The 21196-nt window shown below is 41.4% G+C and overlaps 1 protein-coding gene and 1 long non-coding RNA gene across 3 annotated transcripts in view; one reads left to right on the top strand and one right to left on the bottom strand.

Moving 5' to 3' along the window:
* LOC138372019 (uncharacterized) overlaps nucleotides 1–14191 on the bottom strand; it is a 141298-nt gene extending 127107 nt beyond the window's left edge. The window contains exon 1 of one of the 2 annotated variants that reach the window (XM_069337085.1): nucleotides 13878–14191. In XM_069337085.1, the coding sequence (XP_069193186.1) occupies nucleotides 13878–14149 (272 nt within the window). In that variant the 5' untranslated portion in view covers nucleotides 14150–14191. The remainder of the gene's footprint in view (nucleotides 1–13877) is intronic. The other variant, XM_069337084.1, reaches the window with a different exon arrangement.
* LOC138371940 (uncharacterized) lies at nucleotides 9553–11012 on the top strand. The gene is made up of 3 exons (XR_011230580.1): nucleotides 9553–9636; nucleotides 9788–9991; nucleotides 10805–11012. It is a non-coding gene; the product is annotated as an uncharacterized lncRNA (long non-coding RNA).
* Nucleotides 14192–21196: the final 7005 nt, after the last annotated feature.

Here is a 21196-nt window from a genome sequence, read left to right as displayed (position 1 = left end):
ATTATGGTAATTACAGTCTTGTAAAGCCACTAGCACGCGCAGCGTTTCGGGCAGGTCCTTAATCTAAGAAAATTTTAAGGAGGTAAATACTTGCAAAATTTATAGACAAAAAAATGATAACAGATTACATGGAATGAAAAAAAAAAAAGATGAGAGAAAATTATAGGTACAGTATATTAAAGCACATAGGTAGCTATGATTGATTGCAATGACAGCTTAAAATGGTAGTTGACAACAAATTGGTAGGCACAATACAGCAGAAACAATATAAGATTGATTGCAATGACAGCTTGAATGGTAGTTGACAAAAATTGGTAGTCACAATACAGCATATGGCTAGCACATAAAAGAAGACAGCAATGAACACAATGATAAGGTTGTTTGATATTACATAAAAATTAGGAGATTGGGTACCACTAGGTACAGAGCAAATTAAAGCTCAGTGTAGGAAACTAAATAGATGAAGTTAGGTACTTTTTGGTTTTGCTTTTAAATAAGGCAAAAGTTTTACAGTTTTTCAATTCACTAGGGAGTGAGTTCCATAGACTAGGTCCCTTAATTTGCATAGAGTGTTTACACAGATTAAGTTTGACCCTGGGGATATCAAAGAGATATTTATTTCTGGTGTGGTGATAATGGGTCCTATTACATCTGTCCAGGGAGAGTTTCAGAGCATGGTTTGCATTTAAGAACAGGGTTTTGTAAATGTAGTTGACACAAGAGAATGTGTGGAGGGAGTTAATATTTAGCAAGTTTAGAGATTTAAACAAGGGAGCTGAGTGTTGTCTGAAAGCAGAGTTAGTTATTATTCTGATAGCAGATTTTTGCTGTGTGATGATGGGCTTAAGGTGGTTTGCAGTGGTAGAACCCCATGCACAGATACCATAATTAAGATAGGGGTAGATTAGTGCATAATATAGTGAGAGGAGAGCAGAGTTAGGAACATAATATCTGATTTTGGAGAGTATACCAACTGTCTTAGAGACTTTCTTAGTTATGTGTTGAATGTGGGTGCTGAAGTTGAGTCTCTTGTCTAGGAATAGGCCAAGAAACTTGCCATCATTTTTATTACTGATGTTAATGTTGTCTATCTGTAGCTGAATTGCATTTGATGATTTGTTTCCAAATAAGATGTAGTAAGTCTTTTCGATGTTTAATGTTAGTTTGTTCGTTGACATCCATAAGTGGACTTTTTTTAATTCATTATTCACAACATTATTTAGTGTATGTGGGTTGAGGTTTGAGTAGATAAGGGTAGTATCGTCAGCAAACAATATAGGTTTGAGAATATTAGAGACATTAGGCAGATCGTTTATATATATAAGAAATAGAAGAGGTCCTAAGATGCTGCCCTGTGGCACTCCAACGGTAATTGGTAGAGTGGAAGAAGTTGTATCATTGATGGTTACATATTGGTGTCTGTCACTAAGATAGGATCGGATGTAGTCAAGGGCAAGGCCTCGGATTCCATAATGCTGGAGTTTAAATAAGAGGTAGTTGTGATTAACAGTATCAAAGGCTTTTCTTAGGTCAATGAAGAGTCCAATCGGAAACTCATTTTTGTCAAGGGCTGAGTAGATAATGTCAAGGAGACTAATGATTGCATCATTGGTACTCTTTTGGGACCGGAAGCCAAACTGGCAGGGGCTGAGTATGTCGAATTTTACGAGGTAGGAATAGAGCTGTTTGTAAATAATTTTTTCAAATATTTTTGATAGAATGGGTAGATTTGATATTGGTCTATAATTGTTTATGTCCGCCGGATTGCCTCCTTTATGGACTGGCGTTACTCTTGCTTTTTTGAGGATATCAGGGAAGGTGTGACACTCTATAGATTTGTTGAACAGTAGTGCTATGGGTGGGGCAAGGGCATGGGAGGCTCTCTTGTACACAATGGACGGAATTTCACTGGTGTTCCCTGCCTTGGTTTTTAGAGAGTGTATGATGGACACAACATCTGCCGGGCTGATTGGTGAAAGGAGAAGAGAGTTTGGATAGCTGCCTGAGAGATATGTGTTAATATGTGTCTGAGTCTGTGGGATTTTACTGGCAAGATTAGCACCAACCGATGAAAAGAAACTATTAAATTCATTTGCCATTTCTAAATCAGTTGACGGTATATCCCCATCCTTGTAGAGTTTTATTTGGTTATGTGAGTGTTGTTTAGTTCCTAGGATACTAGAGATAGTTTTCCAAGTGTTTTTCATGTTACCTTTTGCTTCATTGAATCTATTCACATAATATGCAAGTTTTGCCTTTCTTATGATACTGGTAAGCATTGATGAGTACCTTTTAGCTACTTCCCTTGAAACTAGGCCAATCCTAACTTTCTTTTCATATTCATGTTTCTTGTTGATTGAGTTGAGAATGCCATTTGTGAGCCATAGATTGTTTAATCTTTTGTCAGTTTGTGACCACAGCATCACCTAAAAATGCCATAATATACATGTTCATGCTATTATTTAGCGATATTATTAGAGAAGACTCCTGACTGTAATAAAAATGACCATGATTCTTATAATAGCAGGAATGTTGTGATAATTAGTGCTGTAGTGGGAGGAGTAATCTTGGTGGGGAGGGAAGTAGGATTGTCTGCTGACTTTGTGACCACCTTTTACTGTCTGGACTTACTATACCAGCTTAGTTGTTCGCTATGGTAAACAAAACATGCAGATACTTATATATAACATCTGTATATAAAAGCAAAAACAGTATGGTGGGAGGAGAATGGTGGCGAGTGAGGTGAGGGAGGGAGGGAGTGGCAGCCAGTCACTGGCTGCTTCTGCCACTCGGCATTCTAACTTAGTGGTTCGTTATGGTGAACATGAATGTAGATACTGTAAATGTAATTAGAAGCAAGCAATGCATGTGCTCCTCTCACAATGTTCTTTGTGTTCTTCTGGCGACAGCTTACTATCCAAAACCACCCCTAGGTCTCGTTCTTTATTAGAGTTCTGTAATTTCTTTCCACATAATTTGTAAGTTGTGTGTGGTCTATTTTCTCTGATTCCACATTGCATAATATGGTATTTATTCACATAAATTCCATTTGCCACTTGATGCTCCAAGCACTTACTTTATCTAGATCAATTTGAAGAGCATTACAATCGTCTGTATCTCCTATCTTCACCAGTATCTTGGCATCATCCATAAACAAGTTAACATAATTCTGTATTCCTTCTGGTAGATCGTTTATGTAGACGATGAACATGACTGGTGTGAGAACTGAACCCTGTTACTCCACTAGTAACACTCCTCCAGGCAGATACATTGTCTCTGATTACTGCTCTCATCTGTCTTGTCAGTTAAAAAAAAAATTTCATCCATGTCAGAAGTCTCCCTGTCACCCCTCCATGTTTCAGTTTCCAGAACCGCCTTTTGTGTGAGATTCTATCAAAACCTGTTTTAGTACAGATAGACACAGTGTACCCAATCATCTTTCCTGTAGTATCTCTGTGGCTCTCATATAAAGTAAGATGATTTGTTACACAGGATCTTCCTGTTTAAAAACCTTATGTCTCTTCATTATTATGTCATTACTCAAAGTGTTCAATCCATTTGGCTTTAAACTATTTTCTCTAGTTGGAGGGGTGTTGCCAATGGTAATGGGCCTGATTCCCCCATCCTTCTTCTTAGTGATTCATATTATGTTCAAAAAAACAATAAACAAATAGTTTTGTTATTATACTATATACACATGTTATATACAAGTATTTGCATGTTTTCTTCACCATAACGAACCACTAAGTTGGTATTGTGAGTCAAAAAGCAGCAAAGATTGGCCACCATTCATCAGCCACTCCCTCACCTCGCTCACCAACATGCTCCTCCCACCATACTGTTTTTGCTTTTATTCACTATACACAGACATTATATAAAAGTATCTACATGTTTTGTTCACCATAACTGTACATCTAAGCTTGTATGGAGAGTTCAGGCAATAAGAGACATAGCTACTCACACAGTCAGCTGGTGGCTGCCACCCTCGCTGGTTCAAGGCCAGATACACTAATATTTCTCCTTCAACAATACTGTTTGTGGTGTTATTACACTATACACACACATTTATGTTTTATATCTACATGTTTTATTCACCATACCTGTACAAATAAGCTGGTATGGTGCCCAAAGACCATAGTGGCCACCAGTACACAACATGACATGTCATGTAAATGACACCCTTCCCTCACCAAAATGGCAGCTCCCAACCATACTCCTATTGTTGTTATTACACTATACACTCGTTATATACAAGTATCTACATTTGTGTTCACTATAGCGAACCACTAAGCTGGTATGGTAAGTTTAGTCAATAAAAGGTGGCCACACAGGTGGGGGGTCTGGTAGCTGAGCGGACAGCATGCAATACTTTTAAATTCTGTGGCCCGGGTTTGATTCCTGGACCAAGCAGAAACAAATGGGCAAAGTTTTTCACCCTGATGCTCCTGTTACCTAGCAGTAAATAGGTACCTGGGAGTTAAATAGCTGCTATGGAGCTGCTTCCTGGGGGGAGGGGTTTGGAGGGAAAAAAAAAATTAGTTACAGCTGATTGACAGTCGAGAGGTAGGCCGAAAGAGCCAAAGTTCAACCCCCACAAGAACTAGGTGAGTACACAGTCAGAAGATGATGCCACCTCCCTCCCTCTTTCAGCATTACTCCTCCCACCATGGAGCACAGCGCTAAATATCTCCACAATCCTGCTATTATCAGAATCCTGGTCAGTTTTGTCACAGTCAGGGGTCTTCTGTAATACTATCATTGCTAAATAATAGCATGTACATATATATTTTGACATTTTTAGGCACTGCTGTGGTCACAAGCTGAACAGGGGTGTTGAGAGCTCATGCTGCGTGCGCTAGCCTTGGCGGCTCAGTTAGTACTGAGGCTCTCCCACCCAGGAATGTTGCGCACAGTGTTTTTCTAGGTGGCGTCTGTTAACTATCGGTCGTGGCTGGACTAAAGCTGCCCCTATCCCTCACAGGGCATTTAATATCGTGTGCTAGAGCCTCAATCGTCTATATATGTATTGTGCAGGTTTGGTAAAGCTATTCCCATCGTCTATATATGTATTGCGTGGTCTAAGGGTTAAAAAAGGCAGAACACCATCCCGGCCCTAGAGATCATGATTCATTGGTAGGCGTTTCTTGTATTTATTTTGGCAGTTTTGAAGCTGCTGTCTCATTTCTAGCCAGCAGTGGTCTGGTTTTTCTCGCTGACTTTCTGGGTGCTTCTCGTAGTTGCAGAAATAATGAAACACTCACAAATTTTATCATAGTACCACTGCTCCGTGTGCCTCTGACCCCCTTGGAACCTGGCCTCCTCTCTGGAAGGGCCAGGTTCTGGCTCGTCGTCCCCGTCAGTCAAAAAGAACTCTGCAACTAATGGCACCTATTAATTTGGCACTATATCAACATAGCTTCAGGGAACCACCTGGGCTCACTCAGAAATAGACATCTCATTACATTAAATGCTGTTTTTTGCACTTTATTATCATTAGTTAACTGAACTTTTGTCAATATTTTTCAGGAAATTGACATCAATGGCATGGACGATTTTTTTTTAAAAAATTGAGAAATTTAAAAAAAAAATGAAGGAGGAAACTAGACAAAATGCCCAGTCCTCAAGAAGCCATACAGTAACAAGAATAAAAATTCTCCGCCATAGCCCAAGGTAAGAATTCCTTTTTTTATATTTTCTGGGGGGAGCCCCTTTGGCTCTCCCCGGAGCTATCCAGGCTGATATGGATATTCCTAACTTTGATATCAGTCGATGTAGGTGGAGTTCTAGGCCTACCGTGGACCACGACCAGAACCTGGCCCCCCTCAGAGAGGCACGAGGTGCAATGGCCTACAGATATGCACATGTGATTTTGGAGCATTCTATATCTGCCATCGATCAGGACAGGCACCCAGAAAGGTGAGCGCCTCAAAACAAACATCTTCACTTGGACCATCGACTTACTTTGGCATCACCAGCAGCTTATTTTCGTCTAATTTTGTTATGAAATGATACTTTTTTCAGAGTAAACATGTTTTTCCATGTTCTATATTCAGCACCAACATTATAATGAGTAAATATATCATTTATTCATTACTAGCATAATGTCAAGGAGCTTTGGGTGGCTTTGGGTAGCCTTGGGTAATTAGAGGGACCCCTGGATTATTCCTGATGGGTGTGCTTTCTTTCTTCTTGACCTTCAGACTTCATTTTGGTGTGCATGGTAGCAGAATAAATGGGAAAACTCCTGGAGGTGGAAACAATGAGCATCGAGCAGCACACTTCCTCCAGGGAGCAACACGTTAGTGAAGTTGAAATGGGATATTATGGGTTGGTCTAGCCGGTAGTTTCAATCACATTTGGGTCACTGTGTACTTTTCTACCTTCTGGAGATGTTACATCATCTGTGGGTAGCTGTTGGTTCAAAGAGCACCTGACAAAATTGGAGGAGCAGCAGAGTCGTGTTGTCAAACCACCACCACCACCAACAACAAACATAATACGGCACATGTCAGTTTAGACAGCTTCAGGGAGCCTCTGGGGCTCGCCATGAAAATGGGGTTTCCATTACATTGAAAACTGTTTTTTTTTTTTTTTTTTTTTTTTTTCCCATGTACATTTTCAGGGAAGGGATTTTAACAAATATCCAATTTTTTTTATAAAAAACGCTTAATTTTTGGCGCACCAACAATTTGTCACAATAAAAGCAGCGCAGCACTGGAGTTAATTCTTATAATCACCACATTATTTTAGGATGTTAAGTAGACTTAACAGGGGCAGACACATCCATATGTTCTGTTTTACCTATCATGTCTATATATATATTGTTTTTCATTGATTTCAGGCTCATTGCTCTTCATCGACCTCATGGGTGTCGAAACTATGGAAGATGTATCCGGTATGGCGTCAGCAACCCATGAGGAGATGAAGAGCGGGAGTAAGACACTCACATTTGAGTGTTTCTAGAAAAAATGGCAAGTAAGCTAAGATAGATAATCTTGAATTGACAAACTTTCTCTTGTAGGTACAAATTTATAGTACAAGAATGTCTATTTGTTTATTTGTTCAGAGGTTGAAGGCCAGATGCTTTGGGCTAGCCTAACCCAAACTTGCAGGGTAAAGGGTTTTGGGTACAGAATGGACAAACGCTGGTATGTTTCATTACATTCAATGTTGGTTTTCTGTGGGGAGCCCCTTTGGCTCCCTGGAGTTATCGGGCTAATATGTGAATTTTAACAGCAATTATATTTTATTTATAAACAAACTATTGATTATCACACAATGGATTTTTTCTTTCAGAGACAGTTAATGCATTCAGTGGGGTGTGGGTTATTACGAGTCTGCCTTAGTTTCTCCAGTATGTCTGTCTACTGTGCGAGCAGTAGGCAGTAAATACATGTATTGTATTTACATGTCATTGTCTTTTTGGGCACTCTGAGGTTTTTTTTTGTTATTGTCTGTGATCTTTGATATGACTGTTATATTTTGTCTTTATCTTTAGGACTAATTACATCAGCTTGAGTTAGTTCCTGTTTTCTGATAAAATGGCAATAATAGTAAGCTAGAAATATTATAAATATAATAATTGAATCTAGTGTTGAATCTGTGTTAATGGCAATGTGACTTTATGAATTAGAAAAAAGTTGTTTGAACCGAGTAGCAAAATTTTTAGTAAGTTGTGCCAAAACATTATTTTTAGTAATGTGTACGTTAAAAGTAATAACTCAAAGTAATACAGTAGACTTTTTCCCTTGTGCTTTCCCGCCTTGAGTTCTGCTCGATACTCCTCTCTCAAGTCAAGGTATGAAACATTTCTGAAATATGAGATATACAGAAAATAAATACTACACGTGTTGATACGGTACAGCACATCAATTACAGGGATAGTCTCTCAGCACTCCAGTGTACTTGGACGAAAAAACGAGAAAGATAACATAAGAAATTTTGCCGGAACAAAAGTGGATGTTATTAAGAGGCAATTAGACAGTCTTACAGGAAGTGCCAGATTACTTTTTTTTTTTTTTTTTTTTTTTTTTTTTTTTTTTTTTAATCGGACCTACAGACGGCTGCAAACAGCTCCCTGACCCATCTCTTCATCACCAAACAAGCCTGGCCCCAAAGCCGGTCATTGAGAATAAAAGAATTCTCGAAATTATCTTTAGGTAAACCCAGGTAAAAGGATCTGAACTCAATCAAAAAACCAGTTGACTGGCTCTATTGTTGTGATATGAACATTTGTCAGAGTAGATGTAGTTGTTCTGTACTCCACAAACTACCTTAGATACTCACAAGCTAGATATGACTTAACTTGAAAAAAAAAATAGATTAAATGTAAATTATAAACACATTGTCTGTCTGTCTCTGTGTCTGTCTCTGTCTGTCTGTCTGTGTCTGTCTGTGTCTGTCTGTGTCTGTGTCTGTCTGTCTGTCTGTCTGTCTGTGTCTGTCTGTCTGTCTGTGTCTGTCTGTCTGTGTCTGTCTGTCTGTCTGTGTCTGTCTGTCTGTCTGTCTGTGTCTGTCTGTCTGTCTGTGTCTGTCTGTGTCTGTCTGTCTGTGTCTGTCTGTCTGTGTCTGTCTGTCTGTGTCTGTCTGTCTGTCTGTGTCTGTCTGTGTCTGTCTGTGTCTGTCTGTGTCTGTCTGTGTCTGTCTGTGTCTGTCTGTGTCTGTCTGTGTCTGTCTGTGTCTGTCTGTGTCTGTCTGTCTGTCTGTCTGTCTGTCTGTCTGTGTCTGTCTGTCTGTCTGTCTGTGTCTGTCTGTCTGTGTCTGTCTGTCTGTGTCTGTCTGTCTGTGTGTCTGTCTGTGTCTGTCTCTCTCTCTCTCTCTCTCTCTCTGTCTCTGTCTGTCTCTCTCTCTCTCTGTCTCTGTCTCTGTCTGTCTCTCTCTCTCTCTGTCTCTGTCTCTGTCTGTCTCTCTCTCTCTGTCTCTGTCTCTGTCTGTCTCTCTCTCTCTCTGTCTCTGTCTCTGTCTCTGTCTGTCTCTCTCTCTCTCTGTCTCTGTCAATAAAAATAATTGGTTTAGGAACGGTGTAGAATTATGGAACAAATTACCAGGTCACATAATTGACATGGGATCGCTGGATTGCTTTGAGCAAGGGATGGACATGTATGATAATAATTTTATTTGAATATAACCAGGAGTTCCCTTGTAAGGGCCAATACGCCTTCTGCAGTTCCTTTATTGTGATATTCTTATGAAGGCTGGCAATCCAATTTGGTCAGCTGTAAAGACACTAAGACCCCCAGATCTGATGGTAAGAGTACTTATTTCCACAGAGTCAAGTGGAAGTTTAATGATGATTTTCCAGCATGAACTTCAGAAGCGTGTGTTGCTTACTTAGTTCAGTGCTGCTGGGGGACGAAGGTGAACTTGCCTCACCTCAGAAGGTGAGAAACCTTAGAGAGAGAGAGAGAAACCCCTTGTGAGAAGGTTGAAGGCATCCGGAATAGCAATTTTTTCCCCTCTAGTGTTTTCTTTATATTCAATTCATTGGTGTGCAAAAGCTGAACTGGATTTTAATTATATAATATTATCATGTGTAATTGAATATTCTTTTTTTCCAGGGTTTTCCCTATAGTACTTGGAATGGGAAGAACGTTGGACAAGGACTTTGTACTAAGTGGCTACTTAATTCCTAAAGGGGTGTGTTGCCTTCACTGTAATAAAGTGAACGTTCGCTTCATTTCCATATGAATATTGTGAAACATTGCCCTAAAAGGTCACTTTACATCAGCGTATAATAATGCATGTGTTATCTGTTTCATTAACTCGACACGTTTCTGGCGGCGCCCAGTGGATGGTGGCTATGCTCGGCATGCTGATGGGCTGGGACGAGTCCTTGTTCCCGCGGGCAAAGGAGTTTATTCCTGAGCGTTGGTTGAGGCACAAGCCCCTTGGCCCCATCCATCCCTATGCCACCCTGCCCTTTGGTGCTGGTACCAGGATGTGTATTGGTCGCCGCATTGCTGAGCAAAAAATGTTCACTTTTATCGCGAGGGTAAGTCATCCAGTAGTGTCTCGCTAAAGTAAGTCGTCCAGTTGTGTCTCGCTAGAATTAGTCACCCAAAAATGTTTCTCTGCGCCAAGTAATCCAAGAATGGAGAACTCTTTCAATAAGACATGGAGTAATCGTTTTCGAGAAGACAAACACAGAACAACAAAAATAATTTGTTGTATTTAAGTGTTATCTATTGAAAGAAATGTTTTCGTTTTCTGTTACTGGCACTTGGAAAGTGTATTTTGTGATAGACTAAAGAAATATATTTATATTACAAAGTGAATAAGATTATAATTTAATAATTCATTGTGTCGGGGGACACGTAACCATTGTATATATACATGTTAGGCTTATATCGAGGTCCCCCCCCCCCAAGGGTGGGGGGGGGGGGTACTTCGACCCTCCCTAGGATGCAGCCCCACAACAAGCTGATTAACCTATTTACAGTAGGTGAACAGGGAAATTATGGAATTGGAAACGCAGCTAATCATTTCCCTTCCGTTCGGAATCCGAACCCGGAATTAAAGATTTAGTCGAGAGCGAATCCGACTGTACTTCCGGGACCCTATAAATAATGATCTGCTAATTTAAAGTCTCGTGGCTTTTGTGAGGAAGATCTGCTAATTATCTGTTATGTCGAAATATACCCTAAAAATTGGGTTTGTTTTCCTGGTGAATCAGCCATGCTCCGTAGATCCAATTTGAAGAATTGAGTGGTTCTCTTTGTTGACTCGAAGAGAAGAAATAGCATTTACAAATATTAGTTTCCTTAAAAGAATGATTGTTTGATTAATAAATGTTATTCCTGTACAGGCCATGCAACGCTTCACTGTTGGTTATGAGTATGAAGACCTGGAACTCGTCAGTCGCCTCGTGTTCATTCCGTCACGGCCTCTCAAGTTCACCTTCACTCAGAGGAACTGATAGTGACCCTTGGATGACCCACAACACACATGCATATGACAGTATTGACTACTGTGAGTGACGAGTATTTATCAATAAAGAAAACTGTGGCTATCATAACTGAGATTCTGTACTTATTTTCCTTTAAGATAAATTACAAACTACATTGAAACACTACTATACACATCCCAGTGCTCTGTAAATCTTGATAATTCAATTATTGGTGATACAATTAGCAATGATACACTTATTGGTGGTACAATTAGTGAGATACAATTATTGGTGGTATAATTATTGAAGTGTCTTCTGTGTTGGCATCGTTATATTCCGGTCTTGTCCTTAATAATTATTGATATATTCATTAATGTGTATATCAACCATCATCGACTATGCAGCGGGTTGACCGCTGGATGTAATGAACTTGAGTCGAGGACGGGTTGTTTACAGAGTTGTAATTCGAACAGAGGTTGTCAACGAAGCACTGTTCGAGAAATATTCGAAAGTCCTCACTTGTGAGAGTCGTGTGTAAGACATTTTTCTATTAATAAACAGGGGGTTTGGCGACTGGATTAACAAGCTTTTGGCCTTTGTTGATTAGGGCAGGCTGTGATGAGGGCAGGCTGTGATGAGGGCAGGCTGTGATGATTCAGGCAAGCATCTCGGCACTATAGTGTGTAAAGATTAATGTAAATGTATACAGGAATCCATCGTTGACTTGCTTTATTAATTGTGTATTGTGTATAGACGCTGCGAAGTCCGGAGTACACTTAAGATATCAACGAATTAAAGTTGGTATAAAGTTATATTAAGTTATAATGTATTAAAGTTATATCAACGGTGTTGAGCTTAAGGCCTACCAACGGTGGGAGGGTTACTAAGGTAAATTCATTAATATACCGAACAACCAAGAAGTATACTTTATAACCGAGAATAATTCAGGTTTGCATCTGTTTAGTGTCATAAAGTGTAAGTTTGAGCATTATTATAAATAGTTTACCTCCGTAGTCATCAGCAAATGTTTCTCTAAAAAGATTTAATCAAAACATGTTGTAGTCTTTTGCTAATTATAATAAATATTAAAGTTATTTGTGAGAAATAAATTAGAAAATTTTGCCTTCATTGATAAACTTTATTCAACAGAAATATAATACATGTAAATATCAATATCTAAAGCATTATAAAATTGAAGTTCATAATGGCTTAGTACAACAAATCAAAATTAATTTTGTACAGTAGGATTCAAACTTGTATTAAACTTCATCGCTAACTAACCTAACCAGTTGTGGCTCCGGACAAAGACGCTCTATAAGAGGCGTTGACAGGACTAGTTAGACACGGGTCTCTGGAGGTCCTCTAGTGATACTGGAGAGGAACGCTGGCATCTTAAGAACACTCAACTTTCACTTCTTCACAAGACGTTATTTACAAGTTCTCTGTGGCTCTCCTCTTCCGGTCGAACGTGTGACTGAAACCAAGTCCAAAACTGTTGGACCTGTTGGAAATAGTTTTGCTTTAACATTTAAATGAGAAATAATAATTAATGAAGGTTCTTCACGAGACAAACTCTGAGCTGCGATGAAAATATCAAATATAATCTTACGAGGAAATGCAGACTTTATAACACTTATAAACTGTATATGAATACATGACAGAATCTATAGTAATGACACTGGCGGATGTTGTAATGGGCATTTGCACATGTTTACAGTGAAGGGTGTAGCAGGTGTTTAGACTGAAGGGTGTAACAGGTGTTAACAGCGAAGTGTGACGAGAACAGCTGGAAGAGAGGCCTACCTGCCGCCTCCACCCCGGGAGTGTTGAACACCGGCGGTGAAGGAGGTCTGTTTGTTGGGCTTATACACGTAACTCAAACTGGCTCCCACGTTCCTCTCGCTCCCAAGGCTGCATCATGGTATACAAATTACTACATTATCTGTGCTACTGTATAATTTATTGTACAGAATCTTTGTTTATATGATCTATATATAGATAAATATTTATAAAAAATATACTGTACTAAATTAACGAAGATGAATTTGTCCATTTTACTGTTTATATATTTCAAATTTGAGTTAAAATACTGAGCCAAAGTGTACCAACAGTTTACAAAAACAATGATAAACAGTGGAATATGGTTGTCTTACCCGGGAACTTTGGTGCGGTCAACACTGAGGCCGCCTTGGATTGTGTGTGTCGAAGGTGTGACCCAAGTTGATGGTAGCGCTGTCTCGCAGAGCCCTACAACACATGCAACATATCATACGTTATAGTCCCCTGACCCTTGAAATACACTGAACACACCCCATGTTCCGTGGAACATGAGATATAGTTCGTGGAACACATCCCATGTTCCACGACCCCTTCAACATACAGAACAATTCCCTTACATATCTTGTCCCTTATACTAGTAGGAGGTACCCAGTTGCATCATTTAAGTATAGGGTGCTCGTGGAATGCAAATCTGCTATAAGAACATTCATTTTGCATATCAATATCTGATTTTTTATAATTATGTACACATAATGTAACTGTATGGACTCCAAGGCCACTATTTCATTTACGCAGATTTCAGTGGGTTCCCCATTTGAGCCCTGATCCCGTAAAGGGGAGCAATAGGGCCAACCCTGACCCCTCTGTGTTGGCCAATCCCTTCCACTTAACCATGTAACTGAGTTACTTGGTAACTGGTAGGGTTACATGGTAACTGATAGGGGTTACATGGTAACTGGTAGGGTTACATGGTAACTGATAGGGGTTACATGGTAACTGGTAGGGTTACATAGTAAGCTACCAGGTGAGTTTAGCACCAAGCGACTGGCCTCCAACCTAGGACAGACTGTCAAAAAGAAATCTTTTATTGATGTAGATATAAAAGACTTCTCTCCAAAACCCTTATTGTTTCTATATAAGCAGTGAGCCGGTGTGTGATCTCCAATTCGTTACACAAGTATAATATATTAAGCTGTGAGGAGAGTCCACTTACCCACCACCCAGGCGTTCAGTGTTGGCGGATCCGGATACTGTGGTCTGTCGCTTTCTTCGTTCATGACTCAAACCATCTTCACCAGAGTTTAGGGACGGTTCTCGTCCCTCGACTTGCACCAAATATGAATCAAGCTCCTCGTCCGACGTGTAAATTGGCGCCAGATTGGTATCTTGTGTTGGTGTGTTGGTGAGCTGCAGTGACGAGCCCTGGAGGGGGCTGCCTGTCACCACTGCTAGGAGCAGGGCGCTCACTGTGAATGTTGTCTGCATGTTAAACTCTTGCTGAGGACAGTGGTGATGGACTCTCGGCTCCAGCAGGTTATATACTCCTGGACAAATTGTGGGAAATACCCCTCAACCAACAACAGCAAAATGATTTGTTGTCATTGTCTGATCGTGTCATTGACTGTGAAACGTAACAATCTGTCCTGCTTGGAGTTCCCGTCACTATTTTCCCAGAATTATTGAAACGTTCCCTCTGCTGAAGGAAAAAAAATATTTTAAGATTTTTTGGAAGGCAATCATCGACTTGTATATATTTATTAATTTCATAGTATATTATCATTGTACATGTTTATGTAAAATGTTAAGAGTGTATGGAAGCATTATAACCTTGACTACGATAATGCGTATATTTCTAGATATTTTGAGAGGCAATCATCAGCTTATATCTCTCTATTCATGTCGAAGTACATTGCAAGTAATATAAGTTTGTAGACAATTTTGAATATAAATAAGGGGAGAAGGAAGTAATTAAGGAATCTACATGACAGCATTTTAACTTAGACTAATAATGGCGAAGGAAACAGGCTGGCAATAGTAAGTTATTTAACAAATAATACAATTCAAGTCAAATAACTCCTCAGATCCAGATGAAGTATTTGACAGTATTAGGGTATTTGAAGTATTAGGGTTCTCTAAAAATGGAAAAAAAAGACCCGAGAGAGCCCTTGTCTTGCATATTCATTAGACTCGGGCAAGTTATCAGAGTTGTGGAAGGATGTAAGGGTGATTCATTCTCGATTTTTGACAAGGATGAGAGATCAATTTCATCTAATTTGTCGTCCAATTAACTTAATGTTTATTCTGAAGAAACTTGCTTGAAGCGATAACTGCAAAAGCCATTTGTTTACATCTTGAGAAACAAAGATCATTGGAGGATTCACAACACGGCTTTCCAAAGTGTCGTTCATGTTTAACCAACTTTGACTCGTCTCTTGTAGATTTCAAGCACTTGAGATGGAAAGAATTGTGATTACTACCATCTCCACCCACTATCACCACCCACGGGACCAAAGAGCCAGAGCTCAACCCCCGCAAACACACCTAGATGAGTACGTATACAGACAGACAGACAGACAGACAGACAGAACCAACACACACACACACACACACACACACACACACACACACACACACACACACACACACACACAGCACTAAGTGTGCCACTCTCTATGGTGTATAACAGGTCACTGGAAACAGGAGACTTACCAGAAAGTTGGAAGACAGCTAACGTGGTCCCAATATACAAAAAGGGTGACAGGCAAGAGGCACTGAATTACAGGCCAGTTTCCTTAACTTGTATACCATGCAAGGTGCTGGAGAAGATCGTGAGGAAAAGGCTCGTAGAGCATCTGGAGGGAAATAACTTTGTAACGCACCACCAACATGGGTTCAGAGATGGTAAATCGTGCCTCACAGGGTTAATAGAATTTTATGACCAGGCAACGAAAATTAGGCAGGAAAGAGAAGGGTGGGCCGACTGCATTTTCCTGGATTGCCAAAAAGCCTTCGACACAGTACCCCATAAAAGGCTGTTAAAAAAGTTGGAGCAACAGGCAGGAGTAAAAGGGAAGGTGCTCCAGTGGATAAGGGAGTACTTAAGCAACAGGAAACAGCGAGTAACGGTGAGGGGGAAGACATCAGAGTGGCGAGATGTCACCAGCGGAGTCCCACAGGGCTCAGTACTTGGACCCATCCTGTTTCTAATATATGTGAACGATCTTCCAGAGGGTATAGACTCATTCCTCTCGATGTTTGCTGATGATGCAAAAATTATGAGAAGAATCAAGACGGATGAAGATAGGCAGAGACTACAGGATGACCTGGATAAACTGGAGGAATGGTCTAGAAAATGGCTGCTGAAGTTCAACTCTGGAAAGTGTAAGGTGATGAAATTAGGCGAAGGGAGCAGGAGGCTGAACACAAGGTATCATCTGGGAGGGGAAATCCTGCAAGAATCAAATAGAGAGAAGGATCTGGGGGTTGATATCACACCGAACCTGTCCCCAGAGGCCCACATCAAAAGAATATCATCAGCGGCATATGCTAGACTGGCCAACATAAGAACTGCCTTCAGAAACTTGTGTAAGGAATCTTTCAGAACCCTGTATACCACTTATGTAAGACCAATCCTGGAGTATGCAGCTCCAGCCTGGAGTCCATACCTAGTTAAACACAAGACAAAGTTAGAGAAGATTCAGCGGTATGCCACCAGGCTCGTCCCGGAACTGAGAGGATTGAGCTACGAGGAAAGGCTAAAGGAGCTGAACCTCACATCCCTGGAAAACAGAAGAGTAAGGGGAGACATGATAACCACCTACAAAATTCTCAGGGGAATTGACAGGGTGGACAAAGACAAACTCTTCAGCACGAGTGGGACACGAACAAGGGGACACAGGTGGAAACTTAGTACCCAGATGAGCCACAGAGACGTTAGAAAGAATTTTTTCAGTGTCAGAGTAGTTAATAAATGGAATGCACTAGGAAGTGATGTGGTGGAGGCTGACTCCATACACAGTTTCAAATGTAGGTATGATAGAGCCCAGTAGGCTCAGGAATCTGTACACCAGTTGATTGACAGTTGAGAGGCGGGACCAAAGAGCCAAAGCTCAACCCCCGCAAGCACAATTAGGTGAGTACACACACACACACACACCCAACACACACACACACACACACACACACACACACAAACACAGTACTAACACACACACACACACTATACCTACACACATACACACAACACACAAAACACACACACACACACACACACACACACACACACACACACACACAGAACCAACACACACACAGAACCAACACACAATCAACACACACACACACAACACACAACACACCACACACACACACACACACACACACACACACACACACACACAAACCTTTTGTTCAGCAAAGGAGCTGAACAAAAGGGCATGGAGGAACTTCCGTAATAACAGAACACCAGAAAGTAGAGTGAGATACCAGAGAACCAGGAACGAGTACGTCAGTGTGAGAAGAGCAGCTGCGAAAAGGTATGAAAATGATATAGCCAATAAAGCCAAGACCGAACCAAAGCTACTACACAGTCACATCAGGAGGAAGACAACAGTGAAGGAACAGGTGATGAAACTTAGGGTCGGCGAGGACAGGTACACAGAGAATGACAGAGGTGTGTGAAGAACTCAACAAAAGATTCCAGGAGGTCTTTACAATAGAACAGGGAGATGTTGCGGCGCTAGGAGAGGTGGCAGCAAACCAGGTGACCTTGGATAGGTTCGAAATAACAAGAGATGAGGTCAAGAAGCACCTATTGGAGCTGGATGTGAGAAAAGCTGTTGGGCCGGATGGAATCTCGCCATGGGTATTGAAAGAGTGTGCAGGAGCACTTTGCCTACCACTCTCCATAGTGTAAAGTAGGTCACTGGAAATGGGGGACCTACCAGAAATATGGAAGACTGCTAATGTAGTACCAATATACAAAAAGGGTGACAGACAAGAGGCACTGAACTACAGGCCAGTGTCCTTAACTTGTATACTATGCAAGGTGAGGGAGAAGATTGTGAGAAAAAACCTAGTAACACATCTGGAGAGAAGAGACTTCGTGACAGCCCATCAACATGGGTTCAGGGAGGGTAAATCTTGCCTTACAGGATTGATAGAATTCTACGATCAGGTGACAAAGATTAAACAAGAAAGAGAAGGGTGGGCGGACTGCATTTTTTTGGACTGTCGGAAAGCCTTTGACACAGTACCCCATAAAAGGTTGATGCATAATCTGGAGAAACAGGCAGGAGTAACTGGTAGGGCGCTCCAGTGGATAAGGGAGTACCTAAACAATAGGAAGCAGAGAGTTACAGTGAGGGGTGAGACCTCAGACTGGCGTGAAGTCACCAGTGGAGTCCCACAGGGCTCTGTACTTGGACCTATCCTGTTTCTGATATACGTAAATGATCTCCCAGAGGGTATAGACTCATTCCTCTCAATGTTTGCTGACGACGCCAAAATTATGAGAAGGATTAAGACAAAGGAGGACAGCTTGAGGCTTCAAGAAGACCTGGACAAGCTGCAGGAATGGTCGAACAAATGGCTGTTAGAGTTTAATCCAAGCAAATGTAATGTAATGAAGATAGGGGTAGGAAGCAGGAGACCAGATACAAGGTATCACTTGGGAGATGAAATACTTCAAGAGTCCGAGAGAGAGAAAGACCTGGGGGTTGATAACATGCCAGACCTGTCCCCTGAAGCTCATATCAAGAGGATAACAGCAGCAGCATATGCCAGGTTGGCTAACATAAGAACGGCCTTTAGAAAATTGTGTAAGGAATCTTTCAGAACGTTATATACCACATATGTCAGGCCAATCCTGGAGTATGCGGCACCAGCATGGAGTCCATATCTAGTCAAGCATAAGACTAAAATGGAAAAGGTTCAAAGGTTTGCCACCAGACTAGTACCCGAGCTGAGAGGTATGAGCTACGAGGAGAGACTACGGGAATTAAACCTCACTTCGTTGGAAAACAGAAGACTTAGGGGGGACATGATCACCACATTCAAAATCCTCAAGGGAATCGACAGGGTTGATAAAGACAGGCTGTTTAACACAAGGGGCACACACACTAGGGGACACAGGTGGAAACTGAGTGCCCAAATGAGCCACAGAGATATTAGAAAGAACTTTTTTAGTGTCAAAGTGGTTGACAAATGGAATGCATTAGGAAGGGATGTGGTGGAGGCTGACTCCATACACAGTTTCAAGTGTAGATATGATAGAGCCCAATAGGCTCAGGAACCTGTACACCTGTTGATTGACAGTTGAGAGGCGGGACCAAAGAGCCAGAGCTCAACCCCCGCAAGCACAACTAGGTGAGTACAACTAGGTGAGTACACACACACACACACACACACACAGAACCAAAACACACACACACACTATACCTACACAGACCCTACACACACACACACACGCACACACACACACACACACACACACACACACACACACACACACACACACACACACACACACACACACACACACACACACACACACACACTATACCTACACAGACCCTACACACACACACTATACCTACACAGACCCTACACACACACACTATACCTACACAGACCCTACACACACACTATACCTACACAGACCCTACACACACACACACACACACACACACACACACACACACACACACACACTATACCTACACAGACCCTACACACACACACACACTATACCTACACAGACCCTACACACACACACACACACACACACTATACCTACACAGACCCTACACACACACACTATACCTACACAGACCCTACACACACACTATACCTACACAGACCCTACACACACACACACACACACACACACACACACACACACACACACACATACACACACACACACACACACACACACACACTCAGGGGAAAGACGGCCCAAGATATGATGGATTACATCACGCAGAAGTGCAAGGACGCAGCAAACAAGTTTGTCCCAGTCCAAAAGGAAAACAGAGAAATGAAGATGAGAAACCCATGGTTTAATCAAAGATGTAGGCTAGCTAAGCAGCAAAGTAAAAGGGCATGGAGAAACTATAGGAATAACAGGACACTGGAGAGCAGAGAAAGATACCAGAATGCCAGGAATGAATATGTCAGGATGAGAAGAGAGGCAGAAAGACAATACGAAAATGACATCGCAAGCAAGGCAAAGACTCAGCCTAAATTGTTGCATAGCCACATTAGGAGAAAAACAACAGTAAAGGAACAGGTTATGAGATTAAGGATAGGGGCGGAAGGATTCACTACAAATGACAAGGAAGTGTGTGAGGAATTGAATAAGAAATTCCAGGAGGTCTTCACCTTAGAACAAGGAGAAATTCCAGAGGTAAGTGAGGGAATAGCTAACCAGGAACCACTGGAAGAGTTTGAGATTACCAGTGGGGAAGTAAGGAAGTGTTTACTAGAGTTGGACGTGACGAAGGCTATAGGCCCAGATGGAATCTCCCCTTGGGTTCTAAAGGAAGGAGCAAGAGAACTGAGCCTACCACTCTCCATAGTGTATAACAAATCACTGGCAACAGGGGAACTGCCAGATACTTGGAAAGCAGCTAACGTAGTCCCGATATACAAGAAAGGGGATAGACAGGAGGCACTGAACTACAGGCCAGTGTCCCTAACCTGCATACCATGCAAGCTGATGGAGAAGATTGTGCGAAAAAAACTAGTGGAGCATCTGGAGCGAAGGAACTTTGTAACACAGCATCAACATGGGTTCAGGGATGGCAGGTCCTGCCTCACAGGGTTACTTGAATTCTACGACCAGGCAACAAAAATAAGGCAAGAAAGAGAAGGGTGGGCAGACTGCATATTTTTGGATTGTCAGAAAGCCTTTGATACAGTGCCACACAAGAGGCTAGTGCGAAAGTTGGAGATGCAGGCTGGAGTGAGAGGGAAGGTACTCCGGTGGATAGAGGAATACCTAAGCAACAGGAGACAACGAGTCTGTGTGAGGGGTGAGGTCTCAAATTGGCGAGACGTCACAAGTGGAGTCCCGCAGGGGTCAGTCCTTGGACCTATACTGTTTCTGGTATATGTAAATGATCTCCCAGAGGGTATAGATTCGTTCCTCTCAATGTTTGCCGACGATGCAAAAATTATGAGGAGGATTGAAACAGAGGATGATAGTAGGAGGCTACAAGATGACCTGGATAGACTGAGTGAATGGTCCAACAAATGGCTGTTGAAGTTCAACCCGAGTAAATGCAAAGTAATGAAACTAGGCAGTGGAAACAGGAGGCCAGGCACAGGATACAGAATAGGAGATGAAGTACTTAATGAAACAGACAGAGAGAAAGATCTAGGAGTTGATATCACACCAAACCTGTCTCCTGAAGCCCACATAAAGAGAATAACGTCTGTGGCATATGCGAGGCTGGCTAACATCAGAACGGCGTTCAGGAACCTGTGTAAGGAATCATTCAGAATCTTGTACACCACATATGTAAGACC

Source organism: Procambarus clarkii, chromosome 37, assembly GCF_040958095.1.
Source record: "Procambarus clarkii isolate CNS0578487 chromosome 37, FALCON_Pclarkii_2.0, whole genome shotgun sequence".
NCBI classification, from domain to species: Eukaryota; Metazoa; Arthropoda; class Malacostraca; order Decapoda; family Cambaridae; genus Procambarus; species Procambarus clarkii.
The sequence above is the reverse complement of the archived record's forward strand: the minus strand, read 5'-3'. Positions and strand labels throughout refer to the sequence as shown.